Source organism: Corvus moneduloides, chromosome 16, assembly GCF_009650955.1.
Source record: "Corvus moneduloides isolate bCorMon1 chromosome 16, bCorMon1.pri, whole genome shotgun sequence".
NCBI classification, from domain to species: Eukaryota; Metazoa; Chordata; class Aves; order Passeriformes; family Corvidae; genus Corvus; species Corvus moneduloides.
This window is the reverse complement of record NC_045491.1, coordinates 10,280,989-10,304,545: the sequence shown is the minus strand read 5'-3', so window position 1 is coordinate 10,304,545 and position 23,557 is coordinate 10,280,989. Positions and strand designations below refer to the sequence as shown.

At 38.6% G+C, this 23,557-nt stretch overlaps 1 protein-coding gene across 3 annotated transcripts; it reads left to right on the top strand.

The window, feature by feature from the left end:
- Positions 1 to 265: 265 nt before the first annotated feature.
- Positions 266 to 22,841, top strand: GSPT1 (G1 to S phase transition 1). 3 transcript variants are annotated; one of them, XM_032126448.1, is made up of 15 exons: positions 266 to 807; positions 10,635 to 10,682; positions 11,059 to 11,100; positions 11,844 to 12,071; positions 13,082 to 13,115; positions 13,588 to 13,665; positions 15,575 to 15,755; positions 16,125 to 16,279; positions 17,252 to 17,392; positions 18,129 to 18,222; positions 18,563 to 18,643; positions 19,223 to 19,396; positions 19,831 to 19,920; positions 20,239 to 20,407; positions 21,096 to 22,841. In XM_032126448.1, exons 1-15 carry the CDS (start codon positions 405 to 407, stop codon positions 21,146 to 21,148), a joined length of 1,971 nt encoding a protein of 656 aa, XP_031982339.1. In that variant the 5' UTR covers positions 266 to 404; the 3' UTR covers positions 21,149 to 22,841. The 3 variants fall into 3 exon arrangements, with proteins under 3 accessions (XP_031982339.1, XP_031982340.1, XP_031982341.1); XM_032126450.1 differs by having other exon boundaries at positions 288 to 705; positions 21,096 to 22,837; XM_032126449.1 differs by lacking the exon at positions 21,096 to 22,841 and having other exon boundaries at positions 268 to 705; positions 20,239 to 20,496.
- Positions 22,842 to 23,557: the final 716 nt, after the last annotated feature.

Below are 23,557 nucleotides of genomic sequence, written 5' to 3'. Positions count from 1 at the left end.
CCCTGGAAAAGGGGGCGGGGCCGGCAGGGACACACGGCGCGCGCGGAGGCCGCCGGGAGTTGCAGTTCCTGAGCGCGCAAGGAACGCAGGCAACTCCATTTCCCGTCTGTCCTCGGGAGGACGGCCGCGGGTGCGCGCGTGGGGTGTGACGGGTATTGTAGTTCTTACGCCGCGCCTCGGACGTGCGACAGAATGCGGGCCGTGGGAGATAAAAACTACTGCAATGGCGGTAGGAGAGGCTGCCGGGAGGGGGTACGGCGGCCCGGGAGGCCAACTGCGCTCGCGTCGGAGCGGCGGAGCACACGCGGAATCGGCGGAGCGAGTGCTGAGTCGGTGCCGCCGCCGGCTCCCCCCTCACCCGGGAGACGCTTCGGGGCCGCGGAGCCTTGTGGGGCCGCCACAAAATGGAGGCGAACGGGAGCGGCAGCGGGAGCAGCAGCGACTCGGCTCCCGACTGCTGGGACCAGGCGGACATCGAGCCGGGCAGCGGCGCCGGCCCGGGCTGCGCCCCGCCGGCCGCGGAGGCCGAGGCGCAGCAGGAGCTGCTCGGGGCGGCCTTCAGCCGGCAGCTGAACGTCAACGCCAAGCCCTTCGTGCCCAACGTCCACGCCGCCGAGTTCGTGCCGTCCTTCCTGCGGGGCGGCCCGGCGCCCGGCCTGCCGCCGCCCTCGCCCCCGCCTGGCCTCCCGCCCCCGCCGCCGCTCGGTAACCGCGGGGCTGGCACCGCGGAGGGCGAGGGAGGCAGGGAGGGATGGGGGCCATGTTGGGAAGGCGCGGGGCGAGAGTGCCTGGCCCGCCGGGGCCGGGGTAAGGGCCACGCGGGGCGGGCGAGGAACCGGGCTGGGGGGCGGCCCGAGGGGTCAGGGGCGTGGGTCACGGCACGGGGCAGGAGCAGGGTCCGACCGCGGGAGGGTCTCGCCGGCGGGCGGGGGGAGGGGGGAGCACGGCCGGGGAAGCTCTGCGCAGAGAGGGGTTGGGGAAGGGGCGTTGGGGGCCGTGGAGCACCGGAGGGGAGCGGGTGTCGGTGCCCGAGGCAGCCCCCGAGTTCTTGGGGGCCCCCGCTGGGGTGAGGCCCGGGGGTGCGGGCGCTCTGCGGGCTGGGCTGCGGGGCCGCGCAGGGTGCGGGTGCTGTGCCCAGGGAGCAGCAGTAACTGGGGTGCTCTGGCTCAGTGTGGATCTCGTGTGCGTTTCTCTGGGACGTCTGCTCGCAAAGGGTCACCCATGATGAGAAAAAACCACATAGCTCTGCTCTTCCTATAATATATAAAATAAATATATATAATATATAACATATAACACTATAGGAGTTGTTGCATATTTTGGAGATAATAAATTTAGTGTTGCTGGGGAGAAAAGCACTGCTTCAGCCACCAGTGGCTCAGATGTATCTTAAGTGTCTTTTTGAAGATTATATCAAGTAATTTTTTTTTTTTTTCTAACATAATGCCGATAAAGGATTAGTAGGGAAGGGAGTTTTGTCCAGCTGGCCTCAGCTGATGGAATAACTTGAAATTTACCCTGCTTTTAATTTCAAAGGTTCTTTGTGTACGCAACCAGTGTTTATACTAGATTTACTTTGCATATGGGAAATTAAAGGGGAGCTACTTTTTCATTTCCAGCTCCAAACTGAAGGTTCTCCCAAACATCAGACATGCTGGTTAACTTGGTGGTAGTGTTTTAATGTCACTTCTGCAGCTAGAGAATTTGAGATCTTCCTAATTTTTCTGAGAATTTTCTGTATCCCTATTGATATAACATGAAACAAATTAGTGTTTCAGGTATTTATCTAGTAATTTAATTTCACTAAAGACACTACTTGTTACATTGTATTTGGCATGATTTCCTGTTGGTTTTGGCTTATTTATTGTGCTTTGCCTTAATATGTTACTTGCTCTCCCTAGTATCTAAAGTTAATAGTTGTTAATAACTAAAATCTCTAACTTTTATATATGGAGCTTTAATATTTTTGTAACAAAATATTAATCTGTTCCTTATGTTAGATTATATGTTCTCTACAGCTGTTCAGCACTCCTGATTTTTAGCAGAAACTGTAACTCATGTACTGTGCAGGCAAGCAGTGTCTAAGTGCATTAAAATAAATTTCAGAGAAGCCATGGGCAGACTCTTGAATTCCATTTAGAATAAATGTATATGTTAAAGTTCACAGGTGTAGAGGTAGACTGGGTAGCTTGGGCCTATGATGAACAAGTGGTGCACCTGTGACTAATCTTCAAAATCCACTCCTGTATTTTTCAGATACTGCAATCTGAATCGAAGGTTTGGGGTTTTTAACTGTGTAATCAATACTATGACTGAAAGCTTTCTTGGTGTTTTGAATATTATTAGAATAATTTTGATTTTTTTTTTCCCTGGCTGCTATTGTAAGGTTTCATGTAAGGCTTCCTGTAGTTAATTTTTTTGGTAGGAATTTAAAATACATCTCCTCACCTACTCATTATATTTATTTCTTCACTCTCCTTTTCTCCACTATTTTGCTACTTCTGAGGCCTGTGATGAGCTTTTTCTTTCCAGAAATTAGGGCTGACTTTACTGAAAGATGTCTGGTCATCTGGAGTGATCAGGATAGCTTTGCTTTGCATCTTAGTTGCTGAGTACATTTCCTATATTGTGCTATAATCTACCTGGTTTGAATTCACCTTGATTGCTATATCTTCTTTAAGGTTTAGGATTTTGAGTTTCTCTAAGTAGCTTCAATATCCCTGAGATTAGGCAGACAAAAATCTGCAGTTAATAAAAATTAAATTTCTTTCCTAACTGGAATACTGTACCTGTTAGATACTCTTCCAGGTCTGATGTACTTGGTTACAGAAGGTGATTGACAGTCTTCTCTTTGCAGATATTTGTATAAGGTGACAGCTACTTTCCTGGCTGGAGGAACTAGGTGGAGCTTGCTCTGAAAATAAGTCAGAACAACATGTGATTAGACAATGGTGCTGAATAGGTTACTTTTCAGCAACCCAGTTTGCTTTTGTTCCCATAGGGAATTAGGTGCTCTGTGGCACTCATTCTTCATTATGTGGTTTGTAGTGGGAAGAAGCTAAATCTAAACCTTGAGAAATCTAAAAATCTAAACCTTGAGAAATCTAAAAAGTTGGGTATCACTAAAGGAGTTTCACTGGCCTAAAGTTAAGTTCTAGTAATGCTTTTCTTCTTGGAACTTTCTCTTGGTGAGGTTTTGTTGAAGTCATAATTCCTTAGTAATTCAGAGGACATTATAGATCAGCATAAATGTGTAGTAGCAGCATGGCATATAAAAAATTCCACAGGATTGATTCAGTTGTGTGCCTGTAGTGTGTAATAGGGTTTCCTTTTATGCACACTAACTTAATGTTCCTAGTAATTTGAATAAAATTCCTGTCACTTATGTTTGGAGCACAGAAGGAACACTCTCAGAAGCCATTTATGGAATAAGATGTTAACTTTCTAAAACTGGGAAACTCCTGAGACCTGCATTCCTAATAGCTTACTTTAAAACTTCTGGTTTACACATGCTTTCTTTTGATTGGAAATTGTATAGTAGGAAAAAAGCTGCCTCATGTTTGCCACCAATACAATTTTTGATCGCAGATAGTTTCAGAATTAATTTCAAATTAAATTATCATTTGATTGTATGGGGAAAGCATATTATTTACATTTTTGAACCTAAGAAATATATGAAAACTGGTATGTTCCAAGTGTTGTAGCTGTGGGGTCTAGCTTTTATCAAATTGTGTCCAAGTCACACTTGTTTGTGTAAAATCTCATTGTTGGATTCTATTGGAAATGTGAAATGAAGACTTTTTAGTTTTCTGTCTGACAGGTGAACTGGGAGGGTGTCACAGACAGGTTGTACTCTAGAGAGAGTTTCTGGGAGTTGCCGAACTAGCAAACTCAACTAAATTGAGGCCAGGTGTGATACTTAATGAAATGATAGTAGATTGTGTTAGGGCCTCTAAACGTTCATAGTCACAACTGTGCCTTGTCACTTCACTCTTCTTTAGCATCTATGACTTCTTTTTGTATTGTGTTTTATTAATTTTGTAGTTGTATGTAAAAGATAATTACATTTGGGTGGCTTTTTCTTTGTTTCTGTATCAAGGCATGCTTCAGAGGGAATAGTTAACACCAACTCCTGATTAACAAGATTTCTATTTTTTTTTTTTAATTGGGTGTGAAAGAATTGACACATTTCTGAAAATGCAGTGTCAATCAATTTTTATGGTTCAATTTTTGTCATAGTTCTTGATTACTCACAGGATTCTTGGTAAAATTGATCACAGCTTCCTTGTATGGTCTTTTACTATATTTTATGTTAGTTTTACTTTCAGAAATAATTTTTAAGTATTCATTGTCAACTGCTTGGAGCAGGAGACTAAACTAGCTAACTCCTGGGATCCCTTCCAACCTGAATTGTTCACTGATTTGAAGTATGCAGTGGTAGTAGCAAGAGAAAAAGCATCATTAGTACAAAAGTAACAAGAATAAAATGTGTGACACATAGCAGCTGGTGTAAGGAAAGAGCTTTTATCCTTTTGGTGGTATTAGGGCTACTGTTTCATTTAGTAGTTCTCTTAGTGACTTCAAGTAAATTTCTGAATGTCTTTGTTAATGACTGCAATTTAAACAACTTGCACCTACAGTCCTGAGCCAAGCAAACATCTGGTTTAAGATTCAGTGCCCCTGTTTGCTTCACTCCCTAAATATCTTCACTTGCCTGCAGTAGTCACTTCTGAAACAGTTGCATTCAAGCAGCTGGACATCTTCAGCCCTCAAGCGCTGTAAATAAGTGGATAGAGCATTTTTCTTCCTGCTTTTCCCTGCCCTCATTTTTTCTGACCTTGTAGCGCTGGGATGTCCATGTGTCAGTCAGACATGGGAGGCAGAGTTTCAGTATCTTCTATTTCAGTTCTGAGACCTGTAGTTTCCAGAGCAAGATGATGACTTATCTGTACCACTGCGTTCCCCAAATCCTGTTATCTCATTTTACACTGTAAGACTCTTCAACATCTCAGTCCTCAAGAGACTTTGCATATGAACTTGCTGAGAAAGCCTTGTCTAAAACTAGTAGCCCACCATTCAAGAAGCTGTTATGTTAAAGGGTTACATGGTTCATCCATGTCAGCCTTGAAACTGCCATGTGGTGATGATTTCCTCACACGTGTTGGTAGTGCTACTGTTAATCCTTCAGAACTGCAAACTTGAACTGCTCACATGGCAGCAAATCAGGGTTGTATTGTGAGTGCCAGTGTATGGGATAAATTCTTCTTATCTGAAAATCTTGATTTGAGTTGTCACTTGACTATCTAGACCAGTCTTCTGTATCAGCTTCTCTAGACAGATGAGCTGCACAACCGCTTTTAGAGCAGTTAGTGCAGAGCTGGATGTCTTGGCACTGACAGGTAATCAGATATAGAATACTTGTGTGATGCACTCAAGGTGCCAATGTGTTACACAGATGTCCTTTGTGTACATCTAAAATGTCCCCAGGAAGGTGGCCAGGATTGTGTTGCTGCTGTTAGAATAATTCATCACCCTTGTGGCCTCGCATGACTCCAGTAAAAGACACACAGACCACTGGGAGTTGGCTGTGGACTGCATGAACTGTCGTGGAGGCTACAGGCAGTCTGCTGACCATGTGTTTGGCACTCTGCTTTGGGCTACTGCTTGAATGTGTCTGAAAACATGATGTTATCCTAAAACTTGATTGCTCTATCAAAATGAACAAAAAAATAAATTGGGATAATTCTTGGATTCTATTTATAATCTGGTTTTACAGTTCCACTTAAGGAATTTTGGAATTTTTCTCCTGTTTTGTAATGAGAGACATGCAAGCAAAAGAAGCAGCTGATTGTATGAAGCTAAGATAGAAAGATGGTTTTATTTTGTTTTTTATTATGAATGAATAAAGGAGTCATAATTTAATCTATTAAATTAATGATGATGTTTTGAAGAGGTCTGTAGGAAAATGACTGATTGAATATTGGTACAAAAGTTAGTTTAGGACAGGTGATGCAATACTAAAAATAGGGGTTATTCTAAAATTACTGGGTTATGGGAGATCTCTGTCAGAATGGAATCCTGAACTGTTGAAATACTGAGCTTGATTTCTTGATTATCTGTCTTAAAAATCCAGTTATCAACTGAGCACAAATACTTGGCCTCAAGTAAAAGGGGGTTTCAATATAGTCCCTGAAAATCCCTATAAGCTTTCTTAAACTTAGTTGTTAAGAAGCATGTCAAGTTTAGATAAGATAAACTTAAGGTGTGTCCTCAGGGGGGAAAGAAGAAGGTGGGTCTTTTACTAGGCTAACATGTAATAAAACCCTATGAATATGGAACAAGTGCTATTTTTTTTGGTGAATTTTACAGTCATGTTAAACTATTAAAGCTGCTCTTGCATTGGTGCATTTTAAAAACCGGTGTGTCCACTGGTGAAGCTGGGGCATAGAATATGAAGCAGGGTAGAGAGGAGAACAACATAATTTTGGGTTTAACTTTCAAAACAACTACCTTACAGTGAACTCCTGAAAACCTTTTCTTTCTGTATATTTTTAACTATTGAATATAAAACACTTCGTTTAGCTGTAGAACTTATTTGTATTTGAAGTAATTTTTGTGTGTTTTTGTTAACTAAGAATCTCTTGGAGATTTTTTTATTCTGCTTCTCATGCTGTGTGTGTTTGATGCAAACTTTTATTTCTTTACTCTGATGTAATTCCCTTTATGCTTTCATTTTAAAAAAAAAGGGGGGGGGGGCAAACATCTGTTATGTAATGCATGAAAACCACTGAGACTGCATGATTGTTGTGTAAATATGTGGTGAACTCAGGTATTGGAATCACACCTACAAAAAGGTGATGGGAATCCTAAGGTGGGTGTCATGTGTTTCTTCACTCTTCAGCCTTTCAGGAATTCCTGTGAAGGAACTTGATGCCTATATTAGAGAAGGAATAACAAATTCACTATACAGACCATCTAAGTTTTGCAGATAAGATGTTTATTTCAGGCTGAATTTGCCTTTTTTTTCTTTTTTGCCTTTTTTTTTTTTTTTTAATTTCTCTGCTCCGTGGTACAGAGTTTCATTAACCCTGTAGTCTACCCCAGTTGTCAGGTTCCAGTCCTGGCTGGGTTCTTATCACTCCAGCAGCAGAGCGGGCTGGGAGCTGTGAGTGCTGCTGTGTATTGCACCAAATTTATGGCTCACATCAGCTCTATGCATTTGCATTGTGGCTCAGGTAACTGCTGCTGAGGAATTACCAGTTAACCACTGAGCAGTTCTTGTTGTGTGGAGACCTTTATCAGCTTCTTCTGTGCATCTGGTAAACACTGAAGTTTGTGTAAAGATGGAGATTGTCACTATGGCTTAGAGGTTGAGTTTGACTTTAATACTGTATTTTAACCAGAGTTCTAATACTGATTCCTACTTTGCCAGCTGTACCTGTTCTATATATGAAAAACTTGCTACATTCTAATATAAATTTATTTAAAAAGCAATTTTCTATAATTTATTTACAAGCATTCTAATATGTTAATGCTGCAAAGTTCCTGGCTTATACTCTTTTAAAACAATATTTTCAGAGGTTGGATGATAACTTCAAATTTGTTCTACCTGTGCAGCTTTAGTTATTGTACAACAAAAATGCATACAAGTACAAAACTTGGTGTGATATGCAACAAACTCATCAGCTGCAGTACAATGCTGTGTGCATGAACTAGGCAGAGTGGATTATTTAGGAATTTCTTTAGGACGTGAATTGTATTTTAAAGGGATTGATCACCATGTTTTAAAAATTGTGGAGTTTTGGACTCTGTGTTGGTAGTGTCCATATTCTTCCTGTGACTTTTACATTAAAAAAACCCCACAATTACCTTATCCAGACAAGACTCTGAGTTACATAATGTCGTTGTCTAATGGCACTAGTACATAAGTGCAGCTTGTGTATCCATTTTTGCCTTTGGCATTGACAACAAAGATATTCCAAAAAATGTCCTAAGGCTTTGATGCTGAGCAGGACTAAAGATAAACCACTCACTCCATGTCATAGCATGGATGAGGTTGCAACAGCAGTTCTTGACTTAGAGCTTGAAAGAGAGATGGAGTATGGAGGATGCTGTGTAAAATCTAACAGTTGCTTATCACATGTAAATCCAGTAATCTGAGGCATTACATAAAAAATTGGCGTCACTTAAAGCGTGTCCTGACTTTAAAACCAGATTTCCTACAAAGTACATTTTGAAACCCTCTCATATGGAAGATTCCTATCTGAATGACCTTCACAAATGAGAAGGAGTGACAGACCAAAATGTGCCAGCCCTGTGGTCTAAGGAAGCAGTAGGATTGTATCCTTCTTTTCAGGTGATGGTCTCAAGGCACATTTCAGGCAGTCTGTTCACTCTCACACAGAGTAAATGGTAAATCTGAGCCTTTGTCTGAAATAACCTGACATAACCTGAAATTGTTTATCAGAAGTAAACAGTTACTGAGGAGAGTGTTTATTTTTGTCACTTAGAGCATGTTAGTTTTGAAATTAAGGTTCCGTATTTACTCGATTTCTTAACAATAATTTTTTTAGAGAGTGGTTTATGTTTCTTTCTGCTTTGAAGAAACAGTATATGTTTGATATAATTCAGAGTCCTCTTCCAAAGCACGTCTGCAACTTGTGTACCAAAGTGACGAGAGTTTAATAAATGACTCTGGTTATAGCTGAATATCTGTTACACCCCTGCTTTTGTGACACTAGTACTCTTGAGCATCCATGCACAAACCGTCTTACTGACTCTCATGTGCTAGACTTGTGCTAAATTTACAGAGGGATCTTTTTTCAACCTCCTCTGTTTGTTGTAAAGAAACATTTTTTTCTGACTGCATACCTGCTGTATTGCAGGCCAGAAAGTAAAAACTGAGTTTATATGAATGCTGTTGATTGACAATATATTTCTAAGAAATTAACTAATTCTCCGACCACTTGTAGAACTTTTGTTTCAAGGCAAGTGCATTAATACTGCCATTTGATACATTTTTCATTATACACAAACTTCTGGAGTGAAATCAAAAGCTTGTTGAAATGATCTTATAATTAAAATATTTATGCATCCCAACCACAGTACATGTGAAATAACCAACAATCTTCTGATGTGCTACAAAATGGAGGCTTTAGGTTCATGCCTAGATTTTGTGCCACCTGCTTACCACACTCACGAATGGGCTGATTTGAGGGTTTTCCAGCTGCCAAATAGGAGTAATATATCATTTCTTAAAAAAGATCTAAGGGTATTCTATTCTCATGCTTTTACTGACTATATTAAATCATTCTCTTAAAGTCTTGTTGGCTTGTTTTTGGGAGTGTAGCTCATGTTTGATCCAACACAGGAGTGCAGGGAATGGTTTCCTGGCAGGCATTGCTGTGCCCCCTCCACAGTTTGCTGCTGGCCACTGGATGTTGTGCTGTGACCCACATTCACCCTGCCTGCAAAGCCCTGTCCTCTGGCCCTCTGCCAGCTCTCCCGGCGCTGCTCCACTTTAGAGAAGTCTACAGCAAATACGCAAACAGTGCGAAAGCAAAGAGGCTTAGAATCAGGTCCTTCTCTGTATGGTTTTGTTCTTTTGAGGGGATTTGTTTCATCTTTAGGTCCCATCATGCGTATAGAGCAAGTGATGCTCTAAGATCTGTGTTTAGAATTCAGTTGAAGGAGAGCTGGAGTACAGCTAAACAGAGGGTATGAATTTTGTAGGTGGTTGAAAAAAGAGATAATGAAAGCATTATGAAGTTGAACTTATACCAAGATAAAACTAAATAGGTTAAGGTTTTAGGGATAGTTAAAGAAGGCCCCTTGATCGTGTGAAATAATGTCCCAAAACATTGAGTGGTGTAAGTGTTAATTGGAATGTATCACTCCTAGCAGATTTAATAATTACTTGTACCTCAGTATAAAACGTAGTGGCATAGTTTAGTGCATGAGAGGGTTGAGTGATTTATCCAAACCCCATACTTGTGGCTTTGATACATGCACATGACTGTTGAGATTGCCCTCCAAGTAATGGGACTGTGCTGTGGTGTTTAAGAGGACTGGCAAACTTACCGGACATCTGAATGAGTTTATCATCTCTTGACCCTGATAACTACAGAAGATGTTAAGAATTTGTTCTTAATAGCTTGTTTCTATTTCCTACTCAACATTTAGTGGAAGTGAGGAACAAGAGCAGTATAGACATGCCTGTAAGCAGGAGCTGTGTGCCTGACACCACACAGGCATTGTGTCTTTGGATACAATGAAACTGCTTTGATGTTTTTAAACACCAGTTAGACACTGACACTTAAAAATAACCCTCATGCTCAAAAAGGATGGGCAGGTAAAATACTATGTATAGAAAAATTGCTTGCTCTAAGTGTATCTTTCCATGCAGGGGGGAAAATGGGCTGTTTTTAGAAGAGGTATATTTCACCACATTTGGGCAGTGTTCTTTAGCAGTATTTCTGCTTAGAGGCTGTGTTTAGTACTGCTTGGTGAGGAGGGAAGTGGTTTTTCTTTCCATATACTTCTTGTGATAAAGTTGGGAGATGGTCTTTTATAACAAAGTTTGGAAATTGGTTACATCACTGTATTTTAAAAGATAAACTTTTTTTTCTCTGCAGGTGCACCTGTAGAGCCTTCTCCAGAGGAGCAGACAGCCTCTTGTGAAGGTAGTTGCTTTTGTGATCTTCATTACACATGATTTTTAAAAAAATATTGCAAATAATCTCCTCTTTAACATCTCTGTGAACCTTTCCACTCTTCATTATCCTGATACTATTCTCGTAAGGCAGTGTGATTATCTGTGTTTATTTACAGTTTTATGGTCAGTTGAGAAAGGCTCATAAAGTGGCTTATGGAAGATCATAAAACTAGCGTGAAGCAGACTTTTCAAAATGAACTTCTATATTGAAAAGCTTTGGCAAGTGCCAAAACACTGAACTGTCCTTTTATTAATTTAGTCACTCATTTTTCTTTGTTCTTGACTACTATCATGGTAAAAATGTGTCTTTAATGATTCATTTTTTTCCCCTTTTTTTCTCCTAGGTTCAAATGCTGCTGTTAACATGGAAATTTCAGAATCTGTTGGTAAGATGAGACCTGTTCCTTTTCACTGTGATAGTACTATAATGTACTACTGCAGTGCTTTTGCTGAATCACTGCAAACAAAGTAGTAGAGCCTCATACTTACAAATAGTCCTTACTGGTTTTTGTTGTCTCATTATATTTGGATGAAGAAAGAGGTAATTGAAAACTAGTATACATCAAGAGGTGCAATTTGATTACTTGGACACCGTAAAATGATCACTGCTTTATTAAAAAATAATTTTGTATTACAAAATAGCCCCATTAATGTGTGGAATGGTGATTAACAAAAAACTTCGAAGTGGTCAGTAATGTGAACAATCAGAACATGGAAATTGTATCTTTCTCATTGTTTTTGTATGGCTTCTGAGTGAACTTAAACTGTAATCCCTGTCCTTTGCTTTTTAAACATCTGGTAGCGTGTGTCTGTGGATTCAGACCACGGTGCTGGTCTGAGTGGATCTTCAGATTTGCTTTTTCTTTGTAAAATTGTTACCTTGTTAAAAGAGAAGTTTCTTACTCCTCTGAATTCTAGATGTCTTATGTCAGCACACAGCTAGCTTGAAAGCTCCTGGTATTAAAAATTTCAGAAACAAGCAGCAGTTGTCCCTTTTTCTATAGGAAAATGTTAACAGACCTAGTAATTAAAGCCTTGTGATTGCATCTGTGGGGCAGGGGCTTTTCCCCAGCGTAATTCTTTTTAATTTCTTTATCAATTTGAATATATCTAACTGGTTCATTTTTAGTGGAAAATGGAGAGACAGAAATGTCCCCGGAAGAGTCATGGGACCACAAAGAAGAACCAAGTGAAGCAGAGCTAGGAAGTGGTCCCACAGGGGATGCAGGGCCTTCTGAAGAGAGCGCTCAGGAAATGATGGAAGAGGAGGAGGAAATACCAAAACCGAAATCTGTTGTAGCACCTCCAGGTGCTCCTAAAAAAGAGCACGTAAATGTAGTATTCATTGGACACGTAGGTAAGTTGTAAGTGAAGGTGAAGTAATTGGATCTATCTGTTGTGTATTATCTAGAACTCAGAGGATTAGAAACGAATGCTGTTCTTCGTATTCACCATGTCTTCAGGCTCACAGAAGCACTCATTCTAATGAAGCTGCTCTGGAAAATGAAAAATTTAAAGGTCTTTTTGGGGTAGAGTGCCAAGGGTAGAGTGTGTTCTCTTGGACACAACAGTGCGTGTGTTCATGATTTCTCAAGTACCTGCTCTGTTGAGTGCTGAAGTGACACATCTGTGTTCATGATCTAAAGAACAAAATCAGAAAGCGGTGCTTCTTTTCTGCTTATTTTAAATAAAAAGGGTTCTTGCTATTAGATTAGATTATTATTCTAAATACTAAAATTTGTAGGATTACAAACAATAGGTTAACATAATTCATCGTTAAAAGAAGTATTTATAGCAAAATATCCTCATTTAATAGTTTCGACAAGCTTCAGAAAAACTTGGGTGGCGTCAAAAGTAGAGAAGAATTATTGAATCACAAGTTACACAGTAAATTCTGTCCTTTCATTTCTGTAGTTACTTATCAACTTAGAGCTACTGTAATTTAGTCCTTAGGTAAATTCAGAATGGAGTCACACAAAGTAAAGGGGCCGTGGGCAGAGGTACATCCCAGTATTGAAGAGCAGCGCACACTAGTTAGGGACAAGGGATAAAGGAAGCAGGGAAGGGGATTTTGCAAGAGCTTCCCACGCTCTTGACCCTTGCTTTAGCTGGATCACTACTTGGTGAGAGGTTTTTGTTATGGATAATGCTGAATTTATAAATATGAAAACAGCACGTTCAAATTTAAGTGTAATTTAATTGGCAACAAATTATTATAGGAACAAGGGAAGGTGCAAGGTGCTTCCAAAAACTTAGATTATGGTTAAAAAAATAAATCTCTTGGAAATAAATTAGATTACTTAGTTTGTAATGGTTTGCTTTTTCTAGAATTGTAAATTGTTGATGACTTGGATTTTTTTTTTTTAGATGCTGGCAAGTCAACTATTGGAGGACAAATAATGTAAGGAAACTCTTAAATTTTTAGATTTCCTCTTCTTGTGAATTAAAAAACATCAATTAAAATGAGTAATATTTTCTTTGTGGCTTTAATCAGCATATGTTAATACTTTTATAACAGAATGTTACTATCCCAGTCAGTTGAGAAATTCTTTGGAATTTCTTAATTCCAGCAGATTAATTTTATTGCTATAGGATTTTCACTTAATGGAAGTAACTATGCGAAAGCAAACATTACCAAATTTTAAAAATTAATCACTTTCTTAGAAGGTGGCTGTTTTTCTTTGTATTTTAAAATGCAGTTTGAAACTGCTTTATACTATTGGTTAAACTTCGTCCTTTTTGTGAAGATTAAAAAAAATTAATATCTTTATTCCCCAATTATAATAATCTGCAGGGATTGTGTAAGTATTTAACTATTTGGAAATATCTTTCTGCTTTATGTAAAATTGCACTTTTATTTTGCCTCCTCTTAGGTATTTGACGGGAATGGTTGACAAAAGAACACTTGAAAAATATGAAAGAGAAGCTAAAGAAAAAAACAGAGAAACATGGTATGAACTTACTGAAGATAGTAGCACACTCTGCTCTTTCACTGCAATGAAACTGGTTGTAGTCTCTGTCCCAGTAGCCCTGGCTTCCTCCAGGCAATACAATGCTCTTGTCCTGGGTGGACTTTTTGCAGGTCTCTTGTTTGGTTTGGGTTTTGTTGTTGTCTTTTGATCGGTTGGGTTTTGGGGGAGCAGCGTGTGTATATACAGCACATGCAGCAGCCTGATTTCTCCTTCAAACTACTCCTGCAAAATTGGTTTCCCTTTTGAAAGCTGTCTCTTTTTGGCTGGAGGATAATAGGAGTTCAAAGGGCTCTGGAAAAAGAGCAGCCTAAAGACTTCCGTAGGGGTGGAGCAATGGTGGAACTCTCAGGGGATGGGCATTGCCCTGAACTCACTGTACCATGTGTAAGAGAGGGGAATAGAAAGGGTGACATAGTTCTTTTCACCAAGCAACCATTGTCCCACTATGGGGAGCTCACTGTAGTAATAAATATATCAGGACTTTTCCTCAGAAACTATGGACACTTGAGAAACAGTTTTCCTTTTCCCCTCTTCTCTTTTAGAGACTGAGTTGCAGGAAGTACCTCCATGAATGCTATTTTTATTCTTTAAAATGTGTCATGATGAGCAACAAAGTATGATGTACCTCTGTCATTATCAAAGATATTGCTAGGTCACTTCATATATTCAGAGTCTTGAAATTTGAGTGGTTTCACTTTGTGATTCAGGAAGATCTATGCTGTAGTGCAGAATTGATATTTCAGTCAGAAATGTGTCTTTCCCTAAAAATTTTATGTGCCAAACAGACTTCCCATCCAGCTGCCACACATAAATTCCCACTTGACTCTTGTTAGCCAAGTAAAGCCTGACCTTTGGCTTGGCTGAAATCTTTCAGAAACCCAGGCCGTGGAAAAGACCACAACACTTGAGAGCACACATCCTGGCACACACCAAAAGCCATCTAGCAGGTTACCCAGACCTCAGTCAGTGACAAAGAGCTGCTGCCAGGGGAACACTGTGATTATATATCCATAATTCCCAATGTTTAGTGCCTTCTCTGACTTGGGAACCTCTTTAGCTGGAAAGGACATCTTTATGTTTAATAATCCCTGATGCTCCCTCCGTGATCCCTGCTCAGCAGCATCTTTTCAGACATCACCCAGTCAGTACAAAACAAAAGCTAAAGATGTCTACAAGCTGCTGTTAATGGTGAAAAATACTGCTATGTTAAACCAGTTCACTGGAGTTATTACCACTTTTTTTATCCTTAGTATTTTTTTTCTCTCCTTTATGTTCACCAATTTTCAAAAAACCTGAAGGAGCTAAGTAACATTTTTTTTTGAAATATCTATCTAACTGAAAGCTAACTTGTCAGTGGCCAGTAGGAAAAATAATTAGGAGGGGACAAGAGTCAGTATAATAAAAATATCAAAGATAGTGTGAATAAAGATGGTGTTTATTTCATAGCCAACTTCTGTTTAATAAGTGTAAATAAATGAGAACTAATAATTATAGATCTCAATAATGATATATGCAAATCAGAACTAATTTTTTAGTTAATTATTCTGAGAAGGAGGAATTGTTTTGTTTTTGAGACTGAGGCAAAGCTTGAATTATTTGAGGTTAGATCATACCTGAGGAACTTAGAAACTGAAAATTGTTTCTAGAATTTTTAGAATTGAATCCGTCTAGGTGTGTGAAGGTGAGCTGGCAATGGGCTCTGCAGCTCACTGTATACACAAAACAGTCAGTTAAAGTGACTGTTGGTCTTGAAAATACTTCAGTTTAGCAATGCTGAGGTAGTTAAAATAATTAAGCAAAAAAAAAGGCATCTTGTGACTAACAAATTGTATATAAACTTAATAAAAATTAATACAAAAATAGAGTATTTGGGTTGGGATTTTTTTAGGTACCTTTCATGGGCCTTAGACACAAACCAAGAAGAACGAGACAAAGGTAAAACAGTAGAAGTGGGTCGTGCCTATTTTGAAACGGAGAAGAAACACTTCACTATTTTAGATGCTCCTGGACACAAGAGCTTTGTTCCAAATATGATTGGTGGGGCTTCTCAAGCTGATCTTGCTGTGCTGGTAAGGACAAATCAGATACTTTTATTTTGCATGTACTGTGGAATTAAGCTTCTGGGTTTTATTTTTTATTTGTTTCTTTATTCTTTTGGTTACTTACAGCAGGCAGAATTTTCAAATGTTAAGTTTACTGAGATGAGTGGGTTTTGGAGTAACTTAACAGCTTCTTAAAGCTATCATGTGATTTTTTTTTTTTTTTTTTTACATGTCAGTGCAGAACTAATGGGTAATATTGAGGATATACCAGTGCATTTTGAAAGCTTTTACTAGGTCTGATTACCCAAAGTTTTTTGAATAAGGCAGTATTATTGATTGTTTCTGGTTCTGTTGAAAGATTTGTAGAACTTTCATTAAAATACTATCTTTAATTAGGTTATTTCTGCAAGAAAAGGAGAGTTTGAAACTGGATTTGAGAAAGGTGGACAAACAAGAGAACATGCCATGCTAGCAAAAACAGCAGGTGTAAAGCATTTAATAGTTCTTATTAATAAAATGGATGATCCAACTGTAAACTGGAGTAATGAAAGGTGAGTTTAATATTAAAAAAACTAATCTTCATTGACAGATACTGAAATAAAGTAATTCCTCAGTAAAGTAATTTTGTATCCCATTACTGCTGAAAGAATGGTTGACTGGTGGACTAAAGACAGAGGTTATAAAACTGGCAGGAAAACCAGAAGCATAGTGCCTAGGACAGTGCCTCTGTACTAAGCTGCAAGTTCTGCTCTCCAACATTCACTTTCAACTGCTTGGATCCATGCAGACTTATCTAACAAATCCATGCATTCTGGCATAGGTTAATTGTTGATTTGGAAACTTTATACTGAATCTAAAAAAGGAAGTGGTTGTGTTTTCAGTAGTCAAGTTTGCTAGAGTTGTCAGAGAACCTGCTGTGTGTTGTGCCCAGAATTGTGGAAGTTTTTGTGGGAAGCCATGAGGGCCTTGGAATGTCAGCTTACTTTACTAAGAGACTAAGGCAAGCCCAATTGCTCTGTCTTGGTCCTGCTGCAACCTTCTGACATTATTGAATTCGCCCCTGACTGAGAGGAGGCAGTGTGACAGAAATAAATAGCATGAAACACTGAGAAACTGAATAGGAGATTGGAGGAGACCAAGCCAGCACTAAAGTGCCAGCCTGCAGCATGACCTCAGTAGGTGTCTGCGTGCTCTGTCCTCCTGTGCTGGCCTGCATCTCTTGCTTTAAGCAGTTCCAGCATGGGCTGCTGCTCACTCAGCCCTGTCATTGAAGTGTGTGGAGACCACTGACGATGCTTTGTGGAGCAGAGGAATGAGGGGGAATAGGAGAATAGGCAATACTGAGCTGTGCTGGAAGATTGGGGAAAAGATGCAAATAGGCCTCCAGGCTTTATTAGGTTTGCTTGCTGCTCACACAGTAACTTAACTGATGAAACTGAAATGTCTGTGGGTTTTTTAAAGTACAGTATTATGTTGTGCTGGAATAAGTGGAACTTACCTTGATCTGCTTGTCATTTTAATAGATATGAGGAATGTAAAGAGAAACTGGTGCCATTTTTGAAGAAAGTTGGCTTCAATCCCAAAAAGGACATTCATTTCATGCCCTGCTCAGGACTGACTGGAGCAAACCTTAAAGAACAGTCAGAATTCTGTCCTTGGTATATGTATGTATCTTAAATTGAGCAACCTGAATATTTGCTATATTTCAATAAAAGTAAATGCTTCAGTGAAGCTGGGAAGTAGCAGAGTGTGATATGTTGTAGTTGTGTGCCAAAGTGCTTGAGGAAATACAGCCAGAGCAACAAGAACACAGCCATGCAATGTGCCAATGAAAAGCATTTGCTAATTGCAGAAGATTATTAGTAAAATATTAGCAGAGTTCTGGCTGTGTGAGTTCAGTGCCTTACGAGCACTTGAATTTGCCAGTGATGCTGCAGTTGACATTGCTAGAATGAGCAGTTGTTTGATGTGAACAGTTTGCTTGAAGCTGTATTGTAATTAGGGACGAGCCATGTCTCTCAGTGGATGTGATGTTTGAAGGGGTTGTTCAGTGTACTTTAAAAAGTATTAATGGAAATCACATTTGGACCTAGCTTATGGTTTTGTATTTCCAAAATACATTACAAATCTGTCACGATTCTCAAATAATTAATTTGTGTAAAATATGTCTGTAATGTAACTTAAAAACATGCATTTCCTGGGCATTAAACGTTGGCTGGGGTGAAGTGGACACTACAGATGGGATGTTATAATAGATTTAGCTGTCTTAGAGGTCATTGTTCTAAATAATGACAAGATGAACATTATTCCTTTTGTTGGACTGCATTTATCCGTTCTGAGTAATTTTTTTAAATGGAAGGGTGCTCACAAAATTGAAACAAATGCCTTCTGCTCTTTTAGTGGATTACCATTTATTCCATACCTGGATAATTTGCCAAACTTCAACCGTTCAGTTGATGGACCAATCAGGCTGCCAATTGTGGATAAATATAAGGTACAAATTAAAATAATAACATAGAAAGTATAAAGAGGCTGCTTTCAGAAAGTAGTAAATGGACTGTTTACTGTACTTTTAGAGGGTATCTTTTTTCCTTTGCTAATGTTACATTTCCAACTGTAGAACAGAGGCAGGAGGGGGAATTGAATAATTTTGGCATTATATTAAACTCCTAAAATCTGGAATCTTTCATGAGAACAATTTCCAAAATACTAAGTCTAGCAGTGCTAGATAACTTCATAGAGTTAGGTAATCAAACTTAGAGGTAAATCATAAATAGAGTGGACTCTTTAGGAAAATGTTTTCAACTGCTATGTAATGATTTCTTTCTGTGAAGGACATGGGCACTGTGGTCCTTGGGAAGCTGGAGTCAGGCTCTATTTGCAAAGGACAACAGCTTGTGATGATGCCAAACAAGGTATGGGAAGGTTTAGATACTAAGAAAATTTACTACCATAAAAAAAGAGCTTGGTTCTTAAAGATACTCATTACTTAAAATCAGAAAATGTTCTGTTGCTCTGTTGAACACAACTAAGCTCTCATGTTTTGCATGGGTGATGTTTCTGGGGACAGGGGGTGTGTGTAGCTCCTTAGCATTCAGAACTTGGGTTGTCCTGCCTTAGTAAACTCAGTTGCTGGACTACAAATCATCACACTTGAGCTGGGTTATATTTTCTGTTTGTACAGTTGGCCCACTAAGCCTTTTACATGCTGTGGGTTAATATTGCTCAAAGGTTTACTTCTTCCCCCTTTTCCTTTTTTTTTTTTTTCCTTCCCCCCCAAAAGGAAACAGGAAAAATAACTTGAAAAAGAACTAAAAAATTCAAGTATTAGTAACTCACCATTCAAATATTTTAAATGTTCTGAAGCTTAACAGAACCAAATATAATGAATTTAAACTGTAATGGAGTTATTTATTGAAATACTGTTATATTACAGTTATTTTGTACCAGGCTAAATTATTCACAATGCAAAACTACGTTTTGTTTTCTTTAAGCACAACGTGGAAGTTCTTGGAATCCTTTCTGATGATGTAGAAACTGACTCAGTAGCCCCAGGTGAAAATCTAAAGATCAGACTGAAGGGAATTGAAGAGGAAGAGATCCTTCCAGGATTTATTCTCTGTGATCTCAACAACCTTTGTCATTCTGGACGCACGTTTGATGCCCAGGTAGAATAACTACATTTAATTTCTGTATAGAGGGGTAAAAACCGTGGAAATATTTTGTTCCACCAAATCTAAAACTTCAGTAGTTTGAAGTTTCAGTTCAGATTTCTTATTCACTACTCTTATCTCTAAATTGGCAATAACTTAATATACTTAACACTTACATCATTAATTTGAGTTTTTAAAATACAAGTTGTTTTGAATGTAACTTCTCAGTGAAGTTTCAGATACTTATAATGGTGAAAACAAGACCTCATCAGGCCAGTTCTTCAGTTTCTTCCTTTCATATTATAAACAAGTTAGTGACTCCTAAATTTTGACAAAAATTTGTGTGTATATTGTTCAATTGACTTTTTAATATAGTTCTGCATTGATTATTCTCTGTTCTTTTATAATTGAAATTAGGAAAAATGCACTTATTTTGAATTGTTTTACAGATAGTGATAATTGAGCACAAATCCATTATCTGCCCAGGTTATAATGCAGTGCTGCACATCCACACTTGTATTGAAGAAGTTGAGATAACAGTAAGTGTCATTTTAAGTTGTGATGTGAATACAAACAATCCAGTTGTTGGGATGAAGCGTTGTGTCATATCATACATTTGTAGAGCAACTAATGCAACAAAGCTCCAGCCTTGAATGTCAGTGCCCTAACACAAAAATGGCTGTAACTTTTAGCATAGGCCTTCTGAAAAGTGGTGTAAGTGATGACTGAATAAATTGTGGAAGTTTTTTCATATATTTGTTTGTTTGTATATTCTTTCTTAGACCAATTCCGTTTGTTTGTTAAGAAAAATAGTCCTTATTTTAGCACTCACAGCTATTAATTTTTTTCTTATACAGGCCTTAATCTGCTTGGTAGACAAAAAAACAGGAGAAAAAAGTAAGACACGGCCCCGTTTTGTGAAACAAGATCAAGTCTGCATCGCCCGTTTAAGGACAGCAGGAACGATCTGCCTTGAGACATTCAAAGATTTCCCTCAGATGGGTCGCTTCACCTTAAGGGATGAGGGTAAGGCTGCTTCAGCAGCAGTTACTGACTGCTGCAACAACTGCCTTGAAATTGGAGCTCATGCATGGCAGTGAGGTATTAAAAGCCACTCTCTGGGTAACAATGGAAAAGTAAATCTAAGCAAATTGTTGTCATTGTGCAGAGTCCTTGCTAGTAACAGAGAGCCAGTTTTATTTGAATAATGTACAGAAATGTGCACTGTGAAACAAAAGACTGGATTTGAGAAATTACCAGCAGTGCTTTTTTAATGTGTCCTGGAATGCCCATCTACAATATGAATACCATAGTTTCACTATTTAAAGTTAGAAAATATCAGGGGGGTTGTATGTTGGGCTTTAACTCATGCACACCCTGGTAAAACTCCCAGATTTGTGGGATGCATTTAAAATAAATTATCTTGAAAAGCAGTGAACAGATCTGGTAGTGACTCTGCCTTGCCTTCTCCTTAGATGAGTGTACAAGCAGGCTTTCCACAATCCACATTGTGTTCTTTGCTGTCAGAATAGCAGGCTTACTATTTTAAAGATTTTATCGTGCTTTTAAAATACACTGATGCTACAACATAATTTATTCTCTATGATTTCTAATACTTGAGAGCCTGTATTTTCGGGAAAGTTTTCATGTTCTTGGAGACTTCTACATTCCTTTCACAGTTAATACAACTCTGCTGTTTGTCTCCTTGGTTTAGGTAAGACCATTGCAATCGGAAAAGTTCTGAAACTGGTTCCAGAGAAGGACTAAGCATTTTTCTCAATGACCCCGCACAATACTGTGAGGAAATCGACTCAGCAAAAGCCTACTTCACACCGCCGTCTTATTTTCTGCCCATTGATAAACTTCTCCCCATATTTTGCAAAGACAAATTTCACAGCAAAGGTCCACATTATGTCAGCTTTCTCATATTGAGAGCTCTGCTATGCCACTGTTGAATTTTCCCAAAAAGAATTTTTTTTTTCTCCCAAATTCTGCTTCCTTGGAAAGATTGGGCAATAGCTTTGTAAGTGATGTGGACATAATTGCCTATAATTATGAAAATCTAAAGGATTTTTAATGTTTAATTTCCCCCAGCAAATATAATAAGACCTCTTTTTTCCAGGCAGATCATTCAGAGTGTGCGAGTGTGTGTGCACATGTTACAAAGATGACTACCATGTTAATAAACTATTCAATTTGAAATCTTTTTCGGTATTGGAATTGCTTTTGAATAATGTTTTTTATCCAGATGTAACGCAGTTGCATTAGCTTTTTAACTTCCCAGTAACCCAGATATTTGGTTACTTGGACTTTTCTAAACTCCTCAGCCTCCCCACACACACAGTTTTAAATGAGGCAATTGGGCACTCAACCAAGTTTGTATTCAAATAATTAGGTTTGCCCCTTCCCTTTCTTGAATGCATTCTGAAAATTAAAAAACATTCATGCAAATGTGGCACCTTCATGAGCTTTACATTTGTTAATATCTTCAGCAAATTTAGGTTGACTTAACATCATTACTAGACACAGTAAGTCCATTTTGAAGGCTAGAACTACATATTGTGTCTTTATAAAAATTCAGCATTATTAAATTCTTAACTGCAGAAAATGCTAACAACCAGTAAAGCAGTGAAATTTGCAAAAATAAGAGAATCTGTGGCAATAGTGCCTATTAGTATTTATAAGAGCTACATTTTGTGGGAGAACTGGGCCAATTAAAAAGTGCCAGTTACATAAATTACTCAGTTCACCCTGTCTTTAATTTAGAGGGCTGGATAATCCTTGCTGTTTTAAAGATCAGTCTGAACTGAGAGGGAGAAAGACTATTTAAATCCCTAAGAGTTTGCACATACTGAAATATGGGAGGGTCAGAATCAAGCACAGTCTGTAAATTTTTGCATATCAAAAAGCAGTGTAAGCTTATGAGGACCAGTGAAGTTTTTCTTGAGAAATTAAAGCAAAACTGGTTCAAAGTAAAGCTTACTCAGTACAACTTGAAGGAGCTGCATAATAAAACCCTATTTAGCTGCACTTTGAAAATGGACTGTCTGCAATTGCTGTCCTGATTCTAACAATTAGGATGAAGGCTAAGGGATTTTTTTCATTTCCCAGAGTATTAGTAGTAATTATTAAAAGGTATCTTCCGAGCTTCTTCAGAATATCTTAAACTGAACATTCTCAGCTGTAAAATCGGTGAGCCCATCTTCTCCCCCAAAAGTTTACAGTCTAGTGACTGTATCTGAATTGACAGATAACTCAAAACTGAAACAGATTTACCTTTTTTGGGATTATTTTTTGTTTGTTTTGTTTGTTTCTTTGTAACTGTGGAACTCCCATTCATTTCACTTACAGCTACATTGTATGGACAGAAGAAGTTATTGTCCTTCAGTTTCATATGACTACACTTGTAGCTACCGTAATGCATGGAATTTAAATAAATTTTATTATGTCTGCAAATCTCTGGGCTTTTATTTTTTTGGTAAATCAGGGTTTAAAAAGTAACTTTTTTTTTTCCCTACCAAGTGAACAAAACCCACAGTTCCTTGGATCTTAAACTAATGAAGAAATTAAAAGCCAAGGACACTTACTGTCTTGTTCATATTCTGGACCAACAAGATTTCCAGATATCTGACTGCTTTCTTGAAGTAAGCTCATGGATTTGAAATTGGCAAAGACCATTACTGGAGAATACTTAGTTAGATTCCTAAATTGTTAGGTCCTTTAAAACTTTTTTTCTAAGGCATTGAAATGCATCTGAAGACCACCACATGATGCTCCAGCATCAGTTTTCCACTGCTGAGCAAACTTAATGTGGGATTTTAAAACTTCATTATTGAGGCTGGACTGAGTATTTATTATTAAACTGAATAATCATCTGGTGGGTTGGAATAGCAGTAGATAGAAAGTCTGAGTATTTCCATTATTCATCCCATCTAGTGCATTTGATTACCATTTCCATAATTCCAGTTAATGTCACCTTGTCTGTAAAGGGAGAGGCTGTATTATTACAAATTCATTAACAGAATCCACATTATGCAATTAAAGATATTCCTATCCTGTAGGAGGTTTTTATTTGGGTATAAAATATTTGCATTCTATAGCAAATACATGAAAATGTAAAGCAAAAATCTACACAAATTGGCTGCATTTTGGGTAGAAGAGCTGGAAGTACATTGT